The sequence below is a fragment of the Sceloporus undulatus genome, chromosome 2 (assembly GCF_019175285.1).
Source record: "Sceloporus undulatus isolate JIND9_A2432 ecotype Alabama chromosome 2, SceUnd_v1.1, whole genome shotgun sequence".
In the NCBI taxonomy this organism is placed as follows: Eukaryota; Metazoa; Chordata; class Lepidosauria; order Squamata; family Phrynosomatidae; genus Sceloporus; species Sceloporus undulatus.
Window position 1 is genome coordinate 193574057 of NC_056523.1, and position 19474 is coordinate 193593530.

The 19474-nt window shown below is 41.7% G+C and overlaps 2 protein-coding genes across 2 annotated transcripts in view; one reads left to right on the forward strand and one right to left on the reverse strand.

The window, feature by feature from the left end:
• Positions 1–2663: 2663 nt before the first annotated feature.
• On the reverse strand, positions 2664–8672 carry LOC121921769 (A.superbus venom factor 1-like). Its single transcript, XM_042450306.1, has 2 exons — positions 8518–8672; positions 2664–2955 (listed from the first exon to the last, which is right to left on the reverse strand). The coding sequence occupies exons 1-2, from the start codon at positions 8589–8591 to the stop codon at positions 2679–2681; spliced, it is 351 nt and encodes a 116-aa protein (XP_042306240.1). The 5' UTR covers positions 8592–8672; the 3' UTR covers positions 2664–2678.
• Positions 8673–14325: 5653 nt separating this feature from the next.
• The window catches only part of LOC121921768 (A.superbus venom factor 1-like), a 47589-nt gene continuing 42440 nt past the window's right edge, over positions 14326–19474 (forward strand). The window contains exon 1 of the mRNA XM_042450303.1: positions 14326–14457. Within this exon, the coding sequence (XP_042306237.1) occupies positions 14439–14457 (19 nt within the window). The 5' untranslated portion in view covers positions 14326–14438. The remainder of the gene's footprint in view (positions 14458–19474) is intronic.

Genomic DNA, 19474 nt, shown 5'->3' on the forward strand with positions numbered 1-19474 from the left:
AATCTTTCTGTAACAATCTCAAACCAGCCCAGTCCATCTGTCATAGGCTGCATTTGTGTAGTAACTGGGTTTTTAATCTCCTATATAAGTTTATTATAAAACAGCTATGTACATCGACTAACTTCCTCTTAAGTCCACATTTAACTGTTTCATAGGGGTTGTCCACAATGACCAAATTAGGTGGCTTCAAACCAACTTGAAGCCTAGCTGTTTAGACAATGCACGAGGCAAAACTGGGCAGAAAATGAAATGAAGCTGCATTCCGGTACTAAAAACTGGTGCAAAAAGAAGCTCCGATACTCCAACTTAGGGTGCAAAATGCACATAATCTCACATGCATGTGCCAGTGTGGGATTGTAGTGCAGGATAATAAATTAATAGTGCAGCATGACACCTCATGGTACGGACTGTCCATGGGTGTTTGAGCAGCCTTGGGAATGGCCTGAGCTGACAGCAGAGTTTCAACCCCCATTCAGAAAACCCAGAATTGAGCCACTTTTTCTGTCCATATGCTCTGGCGCATAGCTTCATTCCATTCAGTAAGGAGGCCTGAAGCCTAAAACAGAGAAGCAGCCAGGGTGATTGTACTAGTGGTCCTAAGGAGTTCTCTTTCTGAGAGCAGGAATCTTCCTCCTCTTCCAGGAGGCATTTCCTGGACCTTCATCCTTTATTGGTAAGAAGAAATGCCAGCACTTTGCCAAAGAATTTTAAGGCCCATATGCAGCTAAAAGAGCACTGTAACAACCAGCAGTACAGATCCAGAGACCATGTGCACTTCAGACTGTAAGGATTCAGCCAAAGGAACATGAGAACATTGTCTTTGTTTGTATTCTCTGTTACTTCATCCTTTTCTATCTATTTGTCAGCACTCAAACTCTTGAAAGCCAAATCAGTTGCACAACTGCTTTATGGATCCCAGCACGGACATGCCCCCTTCCCAACTCTGCCCCATTAGAACTGGTGCAATCCTAATTTATAAGATCAGCATTCCAAGCTCCAAAGTGTGTCTCCAATGCAATTCTGAGACTGGAGTCAGGCTTTATGAAAATGGAAGCCAAAGAGTGGGTGACTAGACTCAGCTACTGGCTCAAACTATTATTCTTATTGGTGACAAATAAGGCCTTACTCCACTTACCCTGACTGATTAATTCCAGTCTACATGGAAACAGATGGCGATAACTAAAATTTCTCCACTTGGTCTCTGTCCAGATCTTTTGCTCAGCATGGGATATGAAAAGGCTGAAGCAACCATCAAACAACGGGTGATACGTATAGAGCGACAGCTAGCCCTAGCTGGTGCCCCAACTTTTATTGTTAGTGACTCCAACAGATACTTGGCATCACCTCCGGCATATGTAGCAAAACTTGAAATACCTAAACACTGGAGAGCTTTTATTTGGCACAATGCCATGCCCTCCCCTCAGCTATTCTTGAAGGCCTATATAAGAAGATCCCCTTCTCAGACAACCTATGTCCGTTTGATTCTGGCCAAATAGAGACAACAGAGCACTATACTCTAGTGCTCATAACTACAGGACATCCACCTCAGCCTTATCTCACCTCTAATGTATAAAACATCAAGGGCACACTAGTCAATTATGCACTTCTTTGCTATTTTCCGACGACACTCTGGATATAACATATAATGATGTCAGATTCTGTGCGTCCCTGTGCAGCTAATGTTAAAATCCATCAGGCATGGCAGGAGGCTAGAACTAATCTTACCCTGCCGCACTGGATTTTAAAAGAATGCTTTTAACCTGTTTTTAACCTGTTTTTACCGTTACCTTTTTACCTGTGCTGGTCTATGACCATAATAAAGCTGAACATCTATTTGTTACCAATAAAGTATAATGTGTACTCTCAATGACTTAGACTACTGCCACAATGCAGAATTAATGTCATTTTGGCACCACTTTAACTGTCATGGCTCCATCCTAAGGAATCCTGGGGTTTGTAATTTGTAATCTGCTGTGGAACCAGAGCTCTCTAACAGAGAATGCAAAATATCTCACAAAACTACAAATCCAGAATTCGGGGCTTCCAAATCCTTCTCCCACCTTTTTTGGGTGAAAGATCCATTTTTTCTGCCCCCCCCCCATGACTCTGGCAGTGCAGTTTTTCACTGTGAAACTACCCCCCACACATATGAATGGAATAACAGAAAACTTACTAGACCTTATCAGACAGTTACTTCTGTTTCCCATATACTGTTTATTGCTTGCTCAATCCTGCTTGCCCAACCCTGAACCTAAAGCAAGCTACTCAGCTTCAGAGGGAGAGGAGGAAAGGGCATTGCAGATAGAGTGTTGTTTCTACTGCCATCCCTATAACTCTTCAAGGGATCAGGAACGATCTCCAGAATCATTCAGTACAGCCACTGAAGTGCCTAAACTGCTACAATGAATTGTGCTGTTCTGACCATCACCAGCCCAACATCTCCTTCCACCAAGCTTGCCTGCACATATCCTCAAGAAATGTATTGTACATTAAAATAGTCTCTTCTGAAATCTCTAGTAATTTGGTCTGTATGGTCTGCTTCCTATGCATAATTCTGCTAATTTTATTTTCCTTTCCCATAACTGAAATTAACTACATGGGCGATTCACTTTTCTTTCCCTACTCAGATATATCTCAGGAGACTTTAAAAATGGTGCTATACATGTCTACTGTATTGTTCAATGAAGGAATGACCTCCCAGATAAGTGGATTTCTTTGCTTGCAGAGGGTGGCACCCTCGATAGCCACCACCCCATACCCACCTTTATGGAAGGAGTTGCCATCAAGCCATTCTCTCGGTTCAAGGTAGCTTTGATCTGGTACAAAGTGTTCTTCTTCTGTGGGAAATCATGGACAGAGACGGTCACCTCTGTGGCAACGGTGAGTCCATGAGCCTCCACCACAATCTGCTCTTCACTCTCAATCCATAGGACACTAGGCACAACCATGGAGTAGCTACAAAAGAGGAAAGGTTCATACACTGAGTTGGTTTGCAGAAGTTAAATGAGAGAGTATATCTCCATGTTGTACCTCTGAAGACTCTTGCTTTGGAACAGTCAAGGAACAAATGGTTTCAATGCAACATTAAAGGCACATAAAGAAATTCACACTCAACTGCCTACTACTTCCACCTACCCTTCCCTAAGTGCATGTGTATTCTGCTACTTTCCTTCTGTCACAGAAACACTGATCTCACTGTCTTCTAGGGCGTATGTGAGAATCACACAGCTTCTCTAATGTTGAACTGCAACTCCCAGGAGCCCGAGATGGTATACCAATGCTGTGAGCTAAAGTCTCAGAACACCTAGAATGTTGGTCCAGCTATCCAGGTCTTTCCAGGTCTGGCCATACCAGTGGGCAACTGAGGCAGGAGGAAGAAACACTGTGGGGCTATCCATTCCTTGCCTGCTTGTCGAGCTCCCTGGATCCTTCCAGATCTGGCCAAGCTGATGGACAAGACAGAGGGAAAGAAAAGGGCAGGGCTGTCCACTATCTCAGCAGCTCACCCATCCAGCCTCTTGGTTCTTCATGACAGATGGGTGGGTGGGGCAGAGGGAGGGAAGGGACACAGGGCTGTTCAGTGCTGCTGACCACACTGAGTGACACCAACCTTACTGATGCCACTGATGATATTCTCAACTATGTGTGTGTATGCACTCAGCCATTTCTTGTGTGGCAGTCGGTGACATTTATTTTGAACTATTAAGAATGACAGTGAATGTTATAGGACAGTTTGCTACACAGAGAAGCAGGCTATGTCTTCCCATGATATGAATCAATCATACCCTCCAGCTGTCTCAGTTTGGCAAAGACAGTCCCAAATAATTCTTTGTCACACTACTTTTTCAGCAGCTTTTAAAATGACCCAGTTTCTCTCTCTTTCTCCCACTTTCCCTCTGAGCCCTCAGTTTACTTTAGTTGCTGCAAACTGAATTTAAAGAGCAAGAGACATTTGCATGCAGTTAAGCCTAAAAAGGAAGGAAAGGAAGAAGCAGAATCTTGCTCTTCCCAGTAGACTCAGGCAAAAACAAATTTCTGCAGCCTTTCCTAAGTGTGTGTGTTCCTCCACATTAATAACTTTTGCTATCTTGTCTATACTCTGGTGGTGCTTCACCACTCCTATCCCAATTTTCCTATGTGAAATGTTCGAAGGTATCACCAACTGGCTAAGTATATTTCAATATGTCAAGGGCCCTAACTAAGGCCCTGAACAGACTGGCGATAAATGCTGGCATAGGGGCACAGTGGTGACATGGTGACCACACACTAGCCGCCTTGACACCCCCCCCATGCCAGCATCACACAACGTACCCCACCACATGGCAGGTGGCATCACACTGTGTCTTTGGTGCAGCGTGTAAATGCGTTGCACCAAAGAGGTGTGGAAGAGCTGCAGCAGGCACCGTTTCCACAGCTTCTTTTTATGGCTTCTTTTTACGCAGGGCTGGGGGAGTGGTGTGCCTTTGCCTTGTCCCTAATCCAGTGCTTCTAAGGGCAGTGTGAAGCTGCCTTTTAGGGGCTGTCTGCTGAGCCCCTAAGACAGCTAGGTTAAACATCTGGTTCCTCACAACACAGTGCTACATTCTGGTGATCCTAACATGACCTCAGAAGCACACATACATCAGAACTAGTTAGATTGCATTCTTGTTTATCCTCGACTTGTTAAGAGAAGCTTTGAGTGCTTTTGATGACCACACATATTCTTTGCAAAACAACTGGGGAGCTTTGGCCATAGAAGAATACAGTGGTGTAATCACAAAGTGAAATTCAAGCCCACAAGGAAATTCTGTTTTTCTAAATTTCTGCCAAGTTCATTGTTCTAAGAAGCAGAACCATGTGTCAGGTGCATGTGTCGAGACAACTAGAGAGTATGATGGCTTTGGATACTGCAAACCTTAAGTTAATGGAAGGTGCTATTTGGCCTTACATACTGTGATAATATATATGAAGGGCTCTGAACACTGGTAGCTGATATTCATATTTGTATGAATTTGATTCATTTTGATTATTGCACAAAATTTTGTGATCATTTTATTGCTGGTGTGATGTTTTATTTATTTTGAGGTGTGCTTATATTTTAACTTCTTTATGGAATAGACGCCTCTTTGGAAGGGCATTTCCATCTACAAGAGACTTATAAACATTTTGAATGAATAACTAAGATATTGTAGAAAAACAAAATATTTTATTAACTAATTGTGAGAAATGTACCCAAGTCAAAGGACAGTGCTGATTTTGACATTATCTGCATGCTAAAAGTCGACTCTGAGAGAAGAAGGAAAAAGGGAACATGGTTCTTTGGATAATTAAAGACATTTATAGGGGAAAGTGATATGATATCTGTCTTGCAGCCTTTCAATGAATCCTCTGGGTTCAACATACCTTGATTCCTTAACGCTTGGTGGTAGGCTAATACTCTAGGTGTAGGCATGAAATTGCCTAAATACCCTAAAGATACGAGATCCAATCTGATCTTGAAAGCTAAGCAGAGTTACCCCTGGATGGGGAACTGCTAATGAAACCCAGATGCTGTGGGGTATATTTCAGAGGAATAAACTGGCAAAATTCTGAGCATTCCTTGCTACAAAATTTAAGGAGTTGCCATAAGTCAGCAGGCAACTTGAAGGCAATTTTACACTGAGAGAGAGACATGAGACTGAACACAATCAACTGAGACATCTGATGGCATTAATTACATGGATTTATTGCGGGGATATTATTTTGCAAAAGGGAACATCATTAGTTAATTTGTTTTGTTTTTCCAGTAATATTTTAGTGAGAGTTTCTAGAGAGGCAGTGGTATCATTAGGAGTGTGTTGGGTGTGTGGCCCTCATTGGGTCACACCCTAGAAAAGGGATGACACCTATGGGGTGAGAAGGGGCAAGTACACCCCTCACACTTTTGCCACAGTAGTGACAGACTCCTCTGCACCCCTCCTGACCCCTCCACCATAGCTTTGCTCTACTCCTGAAGAGAAGGACACACCAGCAGTGAAGAATAGGGCTGAGCACAGTCTACCTGATCCCCCGCTGCAATGTCGCTCTACTCCGGAGGGTGAAGATGCCCTGGTAGGAACAGCAGGCAAGAGGCGAACATCACCTTTTGGTCACAGATTAGAAGTCCTGCCCCCTGCCCAGAACCCTGTCCCTCACACCAGGTGACACCAGGTGTGGGGACAACACTGAAGAGAGGAACTGTTGTTTTCATGAGCTTCGCAAGGATTTTTAATCCTGCCAAATGCACTAAATTTGCTGGATCCATATTAAAACTGACAGGCACAACTATCTGTAAATTATCTTTGGGGCTGTACAGATGGGCATTCAGGCCACGGCAACCACCTGCCACAGTCTCCTCAGGGAACAAAGAAGAAGCCACAAAAAGCAACTTCTTCTTGCTCCCTGGAAGGGGCATCATAGGCGTAGCAGCATACCATGATGATGCTTCTTCCGTGCTGCGCTGTTTGGGCGCTGCACCGGAGGTGCGTCATCTTGGCATGTGCCATGTAAACAGGTTCACGCCAAAATGGCATCCTGCCCACAGTGGTAGGACTTGGAGCTCACCCCGTGCACAGGCTGGCACAAAGTGCCAGTCTGTATAGCCCCTTTGTCATATTGCATACTTCTGCCACAGCTTTTCATCTCTTTGTCTCACATACCTATATAGCCAGCCCACTGTCCTTCTAACTCCTCTGTTGAACTTTGTACTTGAATGCCGTGTCAACTGGCAAAATAAGAGCTTTTGATTTATTGTTTTAAACCTGTCAGAAACCACACTTTCTCCTAGCCATATTTTTCCTGACATAATTTCTTCTTTCCCTGCGTTCTCTCCCACTTCCTAGATAACTCCTCATCACTCCCACATAATGTTAATTGCAAAAGCAGTGCGGCTTCCTAATGACTGTGCATGGAAACCACCTTAGAAACTTCAAAATCTAAAACTGGCTTGGAAGGGGGTGACAACACTTTAAATAAAAGCTACTAAGATGCAACATATTGTTTCCAATGGCATACTGTTGAAATGGAAAAAAATTGTCCAATAACACCTAACCAAAGAGATGCCAATGAGAAAGTGGTGTTCTAACTTTTAAATGAATTTGCACCCTTTCTACCTAGGGTTGCAAGAGTGAAAAATGGAGACAGTGCCTATTGCTTTAAATAGTTGAATAGAAAAGGAATTTCAGCAAATATTGCTTGTTACTTGGTTACATTACAAGTAACAACTGCCCAAATTCTCTCTTCTATCAGTTTTCCTGCCAATTTTGATTCTGGCAAGCCTATCTATACCTGGCAATTAGCACAGGTCATCCTCAAATCTACCTCTTCTATGCTGCCAAGTTTCAGATCACCCACCTGAACCATTTCTGAGAAAATGCTGAAGAACCCATCCACACAATCCCTGTACCTATAATGGCGGGATGAAATTCAACTGACTGAGCCTTAACATAGGCCTACTTTGTGCCATATAATTAAAAATACTGTAATGTTTTCTGCACTGGAAAAATAAAGCAGTTTGACACCACTAACTGCCATGACTCAGTGCTATGGGATTTGGGGATTTATAGTTTTGTGAGCCATTTAGCTTTCACTGTCAGAGAGCCCTGGTGCCATATGAAACTACAAATCCTAGGATTCCATTGCACTGAGCCATGACAGTTAAAGTGGTGTCAAACTACTTTATTTCTGCAGTGCAGATGTAGGCAATAATTTCCATGGATGAATAGATGACTCTGTTCCACTTTTTGTCCTTTGCACCAGCCGGTGGTATTCTGGTTGCAGGCAACATAAAAGATTTTAGGTCTGGATTCAGTTTTAGTTCCCTCTAAAACTTCTTCTAAAGCAGCATTTACATTCCAGCCCAGTTTTACTTCCACTCTCTAATCACAGGTTTTAGAGGGGCTATCCATGGTTTACCTTGTAAATGACTTGTTCTACTTATAGAAAGACCCTGAAGCCATGTTACCACTGTGCACAGTGTGCAAATAGGATCCAAGGCATCCTAGTTACTCCTAAATTGCATGTAGGGGTAGTTAGAATGGTACCCTGACATTTCACTTATTCCATGAGAACCAATGTGGTGTAATGGTTTGATTATGACTCAGAACTTTCTGAGTCTCAGAAGATATGATGAAAGGGTAGATGGACTAGGACTGTATTCAAGTACAGTGGAGTTCATATTGCAATGACATTTACATTTCTATACCGCTTAGTAGTGGACCTGGCACTCTTTAAGCAGTTTACAAATCACTTTTTGGTTACATTTTAATCACCACCATGGTGTAGTTAGTTAGTGAGGAAAAGATCTGATTTGGAGTTTCTGCCTCAGATACCTTATCTGGGGAAAGTCATAATGTTTGAAGCAGCCCCAAACCACCTCTAGAAGAACAAGAATCCTAAACTTGGTGGATCTTCACAATGTACAGCTATAGAAAAGAAGCAAGACAGGAGAATGCTCCCTCTTATTTAGCACATGACCTGGAAATGTTGAGGATGGGCTGCTGAATTTGATCATGTACTTACAGTTGGCTGTGGGACGAAGTCGGGAAACAGACCAGGAGGGCAGCCACCAGATAGAGAAGGGAGCCCTCCATCATGAACTGGAGGGTCAGGCAGCAGGGAAAGCTCCAACCCAGCCTTTATTATGAGAGCCCGTTACCAAGCCAAACCCTTTTGCAATAGCTTAATGTTTAATCAGCAGATAGGGAGGAGTTTGAGCAACCTGGGAATTTCAGAAGGAACTAAAAAGTCTGTCAAAACATAGAAAGAACGCTTTGTCTTTTACTTTTTAAAGCCTCGGCTAATCAGTATTATGTGCAATCTTCTCTGCAAAAGTGTACTAAGAGATGGTGCAATCAGCAAACATCCCATGAACTGGGTGGTTTTAGCTTGACCACATCTAGAAAAGTGCAAAATGAAAACTGAAGCTTCTCTCTCATTCTCTCTCTTACTGAGGAGCATATTGCATGGATATTTAATTCAGTTTACCTCATTCTGGTTTAACCCTTAATTTGGGTGACATCCTGATATCATCGCGAGGTTTTTGGCTCCAATTTTGCTGCCTGAATACATCCTGTGTCCATCCACACTTCCAGAGCTGTTCCTCATGGCTCTTTTTGGATCCGAGAGTTTTCCAGCTGCTGGAACCCTCCTGGAAGTGAGGATGAGCCCAGCATGTATTCGGGTGGGGAAATTGGAGCCAAAAACCTTGTGATAATGTCAGGATGCCACTCAAATTAAGGGTTAAACCGAACTGAGGTAAAAAGAATTAATATCCATGCGATAAGCTCCTGAGTATGGTTAACTTGGAATCGGAGCCTCAGAGAGAAATTTTGCAACGCAGAACAAGACTGCTCATGGGCCATCACTTCAGTCTTTTCAATAAAGAGAACAGTATAAAATAAAATTTTAACATTGTAGTTCTACTCTATTTGTAGAAAAATATTTTAATGCTAAAATATGAACAAAGAGCCAGTGTGGTGTAGTGGTTTGAGCATTGGACTATGGAGATGATTGCACCTTCAAATGCCGCTGGGATAGATACGGGATTGAAAAATCAAAAACAAGTGTTATCACATGCAGCAGAGGCTGGACTAGTGCAACCCGTCTGCAGCCCAAATCCCAGCCATGCTTATTCAGCTGCTTTTCAAAAACTAGAGCTTGCCAGTTTTGAAAAGCTGCTGAACAAAAGTGGCTGGGGTTCAGGCTGCAGACAGGTTGCACTCGCCCAACCTTGGCTGCATGTGTTAACACCCGTTTTTGTCTTTTCTATCCTGCATCTATCCTGGTGGGTTTTGCAGGTGTGATAATTTCCTATGATTCCTAAGACCAGGGTTCAAATCCCAGCTCAGCCATGGAAGCCCACTGGGTGGCCTTGGGCAAGTCACACTCTCTCAGCCTCAAAGGATGGCCATGGCAATCTCCCTCTGCAGAAATTTGCCAAGAAAACCTCTTGATAGCTTCACATAACAACAACAATAAAAGATGGCTTTTGGTTTATTATAATGAAGGCATAATTGGAATGTCAACTGAAATGATCCATTTGTTTCATAGGAAAAATAACCAGTTTCCAATAACAATCCAAGAAAATATCCATGAATATGGAAAGCCAACTGTATTCAGTTTAAGGTTATAAATGCGGAGTTATGCATGTGGTGTCACTGCACATCATTGTGCATCATTGTACATTGTGCTTTGATTGCATGGTTGTTCATGGCAATGCACATTGCATATTTTGGTGTAGAAAACTACAGTTCTATAACAAGGTGGTGAACCTATCACAGGGTTTTCCTGGCAAGGATTATTCAGAAGAGATTTGCCATTGCCTTCTTCTCAGGCTGAGAGAGTATAACTAGAACAAGATCACCCAGTGGGTTTCCATGGCTGTACCAGAAGTCAAGCCTGGTGCCCTGAATCCTAGCCCAACACACAAACCACTACACCTTAAAAGTAGAACCCATAGTGAATGAATGAAATGCAACGAATGTGTCTGTATTTCCTGTATTTTGTTTTCAACTGTGACCAGCCAGAGGTGTCAGGGTTAGAAAGCAACAGCTTTTTGTTGTTCTGCACTTTCAAGAAATTTCCCATTTATGATGAACATTAAGCAAATTGATCACATTTTTTTTAGAAGAGCTTTGCTATTGCCTTCCTCTAGGCTGAGAGAGGTCACTCGGTGGGTTTTCATGACTAAGCACAGACCTGAAGGCTGATCTCTCAGAGTCATAGTCCAATAGTTAAACTTCTATCTGCTCTGGATCTTTGATGTATATACCCATTGATTAAAGCAGGGCTGGACAACTTCGGCATGCCCAGGAGGTAATTTTCCACCACACTTGGACCTATCATGGACTGTACCATATTTTCCCACTGAAACTAGAAGTAGCCAGAAGTCCATCTTCTGTTTCAATCCCCTTCCCTCACCTTATCTTTAACCTTTCAAAAATTAAAGTTAGCCATATGGGGATCTGTGAGCAGTTCAGGCTTGCATCCTTCCAAGGTCGCTAAAATGAGTACCCAGACTGTTGGGGGCAAATTAGCTTACTTGCTAATTAGCTTACGGTACTTCCTGTTCACCGCTATGATCTTTGGAATAGCGTTATATAAATAAAACAAATTATTATTATTGTTATTATTATTATTATTATTATTATTATTATTATTATTATTATTATTAAAAGAGAAAGATAACCAGATGGATACATAGATGGAGGGGATGTTTAAATGTTTCCCATTACAGCCTGGAGCCCTTTCACATTACATACTTTAAGCTCTGTAATTCCGCTTTGTCATAGTAACATTCAATGGCACAATGGGTCACAAGGTTAAAAAGTGTGATATTCACTGTCGTATGGAATCCTAGAAGAAACACTTTAGGGAAAGGATTTTAGACTCCTCAGCCTGGGAACTCCTCTGGTGCCCCTGACCAAATTACAAACCCCAGGATTAAATAGGATGGAGCCAGGGCAGCTAAAGTGGAATCATAGCGCTATAATAACATGGTGTGAAAGTGCTCCAGATCCACCATGAGTGGCCCCCTGCAAAGTGTAGGATTTCAAATATGGTGAATAAAAGCACAAAGATTCCTGCAGGGTGAGTGAGGGGGAATAACCATCTCTACTCCTAAGCAATGGATGAAGGAAAGATCAATAACTCCACTCATAAAGTTAAAACAGTCAGAGGCCTAGACTACATACAAGCAAGCACAGTTTTTTGTAGATTCAAAAGGCAAATTCAAATTTTATTTCTTCTATTTTATTACTTTGGCCCGGTACAAACTGGCAGTTTGCACTGGCCTGGAGCCTATTTTAGGGCTCAGGAGAGCAGAGCATCTGCACACTCCCAAGCTCTACCACACTGTCCAGGCATCATCTTGGTGCACGCCTGTTCAGACAGCACGCGTGATAATGACGTGTCTTGTGCACAATGTCTAAATGGTGCGGTGCACAAGGGACATCACCGTGCCATTCTAGGGCACTAATGGCACCTCAGCAACGGTAGAGAAAAGAGCATGTTTTGTGGCTCCTTTTTCCAGGTGCATTTTTGCTGTGCTGTTTGGTTGGCACGGCCACGATCCAGGAGAGAAAAGGACGGCCTCTGTCCGCCCCTTTCCCCCAGTCTGTACCAGGCCTTTGTTTCCACTTGGCTAACCACCACTGGATGGGGAGTTCATGTTTTACATACACATATTTCCTAGACTAGACTCCGCTCACAGCAAAATATAGAGGTTATGATCACAACATGGCTGCATTTTCCACTGCTCCACATATTATTTTACCATTTTTGCTTTTTGAAGAACCTATGCAGCTTTGAAAGCTAGCATGATATTTTGCACCTTTTGGTTGGCCCAATAAAGTTAACACCAGAAGACAGATTTTGGATTTTATAGTTTTTTTATGACAAACATGATGTCCCTTAGAAGGTTTATCACATGCCTTAATATTCTTCTCATCCAAACTGCACCCTCCTGAAATGACTTTATCCTAATAGAAAGACTCACCAGGGTTCAAGTATATTCATGTACATCATATTTAAGTTGTCGTTCTGAACTAACAGACTATCCTGAAATCTCTTTATCCTAATAGAAAGAGCCATCAGGGTTTGAGTACACACATACACATCATATTTAAGTTGTAGTTCTGTCCTGACAAACATAGGAAAATCTACATTTATTTGTATACACTATCTCCTTAGACATGTGAACATATGGTTTTTAAGGATAGTTAAATGATACAGCAAGTAAGGGAGTATTCTGAATTTAAATAAAAATGTGAGTTTGTGAGTTGTTTGATCATTTGTTATTTGATGAAATTAAAACTCTTAGGAATTGAAAATGTGGCACATAAATATATCAAATAGAAGAAAACAAGTTGAGATGGTGGTGCACAATCCCCCCACAAGTCCAAGTTGTGTTCCCAAATTTTATTCAGAGACATTCCAATATGGAAGATAATGCTCAAAAAGGTATAAGGTTAATCCACAACATTTAAATGTGTGGAGAGTGGCAAAGGATGTATCTATCTGTACAAGTTCAAATGTTAGACCTCCTATGTGTATAATCACAACTTGGGAATAGGCAGATAAGGTGGTAAGAGGTATAAAATAGAAAAGTGACATATCACTTCATGAGTCACAACCCCCCCCCCCCACACACACACACATACACTCACAAAACCCAATGTTCTGGCATGTTCTAGACACTTTTTTATGTTGTGTGTTCAGAACACATATTGGTAAAAGTAATAAATATTATGTATTACAGTGATTTTATCCAATAAAATGCACAGAGATTTGCAAAGTAGTTTACAAATTACATCTACTGTTGAACATCAGGAAATCAAGAGTTAATCAGGAAATGCTGGTTATCAGCTGTTTTCCAGTAACCGGTGTATCTTCCTGGCAACTAGCTGGATAGAAAGGAACCCTGGACAATATCCAAAGACAATCAATTGCAACATGTCAACATATTTACTTGGGAGAACATTCAACAATCCAGGGTCATAACTCTGGGGGGGAGAAGTGATCTATTCCTACCAAGGTGGAGGGAGAGCAAGGAGTGAGGTGTAGGAGGCCCTGGGGGTATTACAAAGAAACTAGAATGCCTCTATGGAGATGTCAAAAAATGCAGTGGAAGGGAAACTGGTGGCATTTTGTGTGAAAGGACTTGTCAAACTGGTTCACAAATTCCTAGAGTGAGCAGGTACTCAGAAGCACTCTGTTACTGATGCTTGACATATGTGTCCCTGCCTAAACCGTCATTTTGCACCTGGCTTTGATTCATAAATGTTTTGGTTATCACAAGCATTGAAATCTGTCCAGGGATGATGCCAGCATTGAATACATGAAGTTGTAGAGCTAAGAACAGAGCAGGGCTTCTTATCCTGCAGCGCAGAGGTGGAAATTGTGTGGCCATACGCATGTTGTTGAACTGCAGTTTCCAACAGGTCTCCCCCTAGCTTATGTGGTCTAGGGATAATGGGTGTTATGGTTCAACAATATCTGTAGGGTCACACAATTCCCACCCCTGCTGTAGTCTAACAATCTTTCTGTCTAAGATGATAGAGATGGCCTCAAAATCCATGGCAACCATGGAGCCAGTCTGCTTATTCTCCTGGACCTTTCCACAGCTTCTGATGTCATCAGCTCTAGTATCCTCCTGGAACAATTGTCTGGAGAGGGGAATTGGGCATTCCTTGGTTCTGTTGCAACATGGATGACTGTTGCAAAAGTTCTTCTGTGCCTCACAGCAATTATGTCATGGTATGCCAGAAGACTGTTCCATTTGTGCCGTATGAGGATGTGAAAAGGATCCTTGGAGAGATGAGAGCCACCACATCTGTACTAGACTCTTGGTCTTTCTGGTGTATTAAACAGGCAAGAGGAGGACTGGCTGAGTGAATAAGAGAAGTGATTAATGCCTCTTTACAACAAGAAAGGGTTCCAAAATGCCTGAAGGATGCTTTGGTGAGACCTCTTCTGGAAGGAAAAAAAACCTTCCCTGGATCCTACTGTACTATATGCCAGTCTTTAACATTCCATTTTTGAGCGAGGTACTGAGAAGGCAATGGCAAACTTCCTCTGAAGAAATCTTGCCAAGGAAACCCTGTGACCTTAGGGTCACCATAAGCCAGAAACGATTTGAATCATGCTAGTCTAATTTCTTTCTTTCTTTCTTTCTTTCTTTCTTTTTCATTTTGTTTGTTTGTTTGTTTGTTTGTTTTTTAATAAGAGTTACAAGCTTGGTAGATGAGAGGAATGCTGTGGATATGGTGTATCTTGATTTCAGTAAGATCTTTGACAAGGTCCTCCATGATATCCTTGCAAAAAAGCTAGTATAATGTGCCATAAACAATACAATTGTCAGATTTATTTGTAATTGGTTGACTGACTGAATCCAAAGGGTATTCACCAATGGCTCCTTTTCATCCTGGAGAGAAGTGACCAGTGGGGTCCCACAGGGCTCTGTCCTGGGCCCAGGGCTATTCAACATTTTTATCAATGACTTGGATGAGGGAATAGAGGGCATGCTTATCAAATTTGCAGATGACACAAAATTAGGAGGAGTAGCTAACATCCCAGAGGACAGGATCAGAATCCAAAATGACCTTAACAAACTAGCAAGCTGAGCCAGAACTAATAAAATAAATTTCAACAACAAGAAATATAAGGTACTACACTTAGGCAGAAAAAATGAAATGCATAGATACAGGATGGGTGATACCTGGCTTCACAACAATATATGTGACAATGGCAAACGTCTTTCCCATTCTGACACAAAGGAGTATCTACATAATGAGATTTGTTTTATATTTATATACGTTAAATAATTTTTGAAAAGAAATATTGGGAATGTGACCCTTAATAGTCTCCTGAAGTGGTAATGTGGGCACATAGCCTCCCACAATTACTTACTCCTGTCATAAACCATACTACAGTGTTAGAACTGAAGAGAGGTGAGAAATCAGTCTATTTGTTTGAATTGTCCTTAAAAAGTAAAAAAAGGGAAATTATTTTCAAAGATCAGAAATCAGTATCTTAGAAATAAGGACGGTGACCAGTCTGTAAGAGAGTCACAGCAGCTAACTTTTGCTGACAAGATGTTTACTGCTCTTTAGAGGAACCTGAAGTCAGTGTCTTGTCCCAGCTAGGTTTCAAACAGGAAACACACTTTCCGTGAACGTGCGCCTGCAAAGGGTCCGTGGTTACGTTGCCTGGGACACAGTGGAATAAAATTAAAGATTATAGACAAGCTTGTTGCTATGGGATAATCGTCCCAAAATGGCATTGCTAGACAGATAATTATTTCCTCAATACATGTCACTGGTCAAATATGATTTGGAGAAACTCCGACCCTTCACTCTTAAGATTATAAAATAAAATGTTCTGTCTAATGGTTAGAACTCCTTCTCCTGGGGTTGTACCCCAAATTCATATTTAATGAAGGTGAACTCCTGCTTTGAAGACTCTTTCATTTTCAGAGTCAACTTTGGCTGAATCTACAGGAGGGGCTTTATCACACTAGACAATAAACTGCAATAACAGCTGGTTAACAGTGTTTGTTGCTGCAACTTATCAGTCAATGTTGTCTCCTTTCTGTTGTTATCTTGGTGGGAGACCATTTGGCAGGCGGATCTTTTCATCCACCATGCTTCCATGGTGCATTTGCAATGCAATAAATCAATAAATCTGCTTTAATCCCAATGTTAGGTGCTCTGTAGGCAGGCTTTAGGTGTTGCTTTCCCTTTGTTTGACTAAGCATTTGAAATTAACCATTGGTAGATTAATCTCTCTCATTTCTCATTGATTAATCTACTCTGAATCAGTAAGCCTCCTCCCACCCAACCTCCCCAGTAAAAAGGCCTTTTTTAAAACAAAGCAATACTTGTATATTTCTTTGGGGGAATGACTGTGGGTAGGTCCAAACTAGGCACACACTGGGCAGTATTTGGTGGGCAATGCCAAATGCTGCATGAGAGTAAAAGTAAACGCTGTAATGCTGGATACATTACAAAAATTATGAAGGTGTGATAAAGAAGAGAGCAGTCCCAACCGCATAAGAAAATGTCACAATTTTAGCAGGAGAACAGCCTGGTGCAATAAAAGTCCAAGGGCTGTATCCCAGTTTCACTGCCTAGTATCCTAGTTTGATCCCTTTGTTACCACACTCACCTGTTTTAATCCAAACTAAAATCAGTTTGGAAATCCACACATTATGTAGCCACAATGGTGCAAGGGGATGTTTCTATTGTGTGCATGTGTCTGCTGTATCGGTTTATATCTAGTCACACAACCACATAGGCTGTGGGTTGTTGCTGTTGTTTTAATTCCTGAGACGCATGCATGTATTTGTGTATTCACTTAAATAGCCTTTGTTTTCCTTTCGTTCTGATTGCTCATCTGCACTTCTATAAAGTCAAGCCCATAGACAAGGGAGAGGTTAAATGTTTTTTCTGCAAATGTGTGCATACGAACACCAATTCCCACTCACCCTCACAGGCAACAAAATGTTTTCCTTCTGCCAATACAAACAAAAGAGCTACCCTTCTGTGACTGGAATGATCAGATGACCTAAGTGACCAGATGATCACCCAACAACATACACACATAGACACACATGAATCTTTGTGGAATTTGGCCGACTTTGTCCTTGTTTGTGCAGCTTGCACAAGTCTACAGTAGGTAGCCTTTCTCCAGCATTCCTGGAACTGAATCATGAACTGGGTACATTAACCTTTTCTTTCTACCTTTTCCTGATATTGAGATATTTCTAAATATTCCTAAAGGAGACATTTTTCGGAATATCCATGGCCAGCCTCACTGGCATTCTGGTAAGCCACAGAGACCTTGGGAGAGTGACCCACTTCATCTGTAGTATTGTGCAAAACTGGACATTGGATAAATCAAGCCTTTGCAAGCTGTCCCCCTGCAAAGCTGATACAATTTAGGGGAAACATAGTAGAAATGGGGAGCAGGGGACATTCCAGTTTAGCACTTTGTACTTATACTGGTCTTTGCATATGCTTGAATTAATTACACATTCATCGTTTTGTTGACTTACTGCCCCACACTGGTTTGTAATTTACATAAATATTTTCTTCCTATCGATGATGTTTAGCTAGGTTCATATATGCTCTCCATGATCATTTGCATACCAGCTTCCTCAAGTATCCCTGTGAGAATTTATTTGTAGAGTTAAGACTCATATACTCTGAAGAATAAGGGGTAATAAGGAGAGGCTTGCAGAGAAAAACCTAAACAAACAATTCTAATCAATAGATGGAGGTGATGGGGAACAGGGGGAACCTACGTATACAGCAGGGAATTCCCCTTGGCTTACCGTCAGATCTGTGGCGGACCTGAGGAATTTCTTCCTTCTCAAATTACTGGCTGGCAACAATATCTGTTACTGTGAGTTGCAGGACACGTAGTCACTCACCCCATCACTATGGGACAGGAGGAGGACTTTCACCTGCTCCTGGAATTTCCTCCTAACCTGTTTGCAAAGTGGCTGTCTCTCCATCAGTTCTGAATTTCCATACTTCAAAAACAAACTATCAAGAATCTTCCAAAACAGCAAAATTTGGGGACCAAAACAAAAATGCCATTAAGAATTAAGAACACAAGTGTTCAAATTGTCCAGAACCGGTCTTCTTTAATGTGTCATTCTTTCAAACTGCTTCTAAAAAAATTACCTTGAAAGAGCATTATCAGGCACTTTTAGAAGCATTGGAACTAAAAAAAAAAAGTTTTAGGCTATTATTTGATCAGACCTGGGGTATTTTTTTAAAGTAATAAAGTATGTAATGCAACATGCTAACATCTTCAACATTCAGTGAGTAATAGCAGAGAGTTACTGGTGTAATCTGTATTACACCTGTAATTCAAATATCAGATGAAATCATGCAGGTTGACACCATTTTAACTTCCATGGCTCAATGTTATTGAATGCTGGGATCTGTAGTTTGTTATGGCACCAGTATTCTCTGACAAAAAGCTAAATGTCTCCCAAAATGGCAAATCCCAGACTTCCACAGCATTTAGACATGGCAATAGTGTAATGTTAAACTGCATTATTTCTGCAGTGCAGATTAGACCACACTGGACTTCCATGGAAGGTAATTTCCTTGATATGGGAGGCAATTCTCAAAGAAGAGTAGTTTTACACTGAACATTAATCTTCATTTATAACCTACAAGGAAGTTGGCAATCTGCAACTGGAGCCCATCATAAAGAGGAATTGTACCATCAGCACCGGAAACAGCTTTGGAAAGGTGACAAAAACAGTGAAAAACTGAGGAACCATCTTTCTGGTTCCTCAGTTCTTCACTCTTTCACACCAAGATTTATGATCCAGCATTCTGTCTCCCACAGCCACTAACAAGATGCTTTTGGGAGTTTACAAGTAAGATGTGAAGGCAAAGACCTTCTTTTCTTGTTTGAATGAGCACTTGGTTATACAGAGATACACTGCAACATATGTAAATGGAGGTTGAATTACATACTATATATACTCATGTACAAGTCTAAACATTTTAGTTAAAAAATTGACCCATAAAACCTGGGTCAACTTATCCATGGAACAATGTAATTAAATCTTCAATCAGCATTTCCTTTGCTGGAAGCAAGGAAATGAAAGGGAAAGGGAACAGGCAGCCAGACACATTCTATCTATATATCTATCTACCTATTGCAAAAAATATACACATAGTTTGTCAAAAATAATTTTAAAAAAATAAAAGAGAGAGAAAGCTGCCTGGTGCGAGCTCCGTCCTGTGCCCTCCCTCTGACCTGCCTTGAATTGACCCTTTGTACTGTTCCTTCCTTCCCCTCCTCCTGCTCCGTTACAGAATGCCCTCCATGGCCCCCTTCTTCCCCCTGGCTCCTTCATCCTCCTCCTCCTCCTCCTCTGTCACTCTTGGCACCCTTTCTTCATTCCCCCCTCTGCCCTCCCTCTGCCTGCCCTTTGCATCCCCCGTCAGTC

What these genes read in the sequence shown, in the direction of transcription:
- LOC121921769 (XM_042450306.1), bottom strand. Translation starts at nt 8,591, where the DNA reads ATGATGGAGGGCTCCCTTCTCTATCTGGTGGCTGCCCTCCTGGTCTGT. An exon ending in ACTTCGTCCCACAGCCAACT is followed by an intron (nt 2,956 to 8,517) that starts GTAAGTACATGA and finishes CCTCTTTTGTAG; the next exon opens with CTACTCCATGGTTGTGCCTA.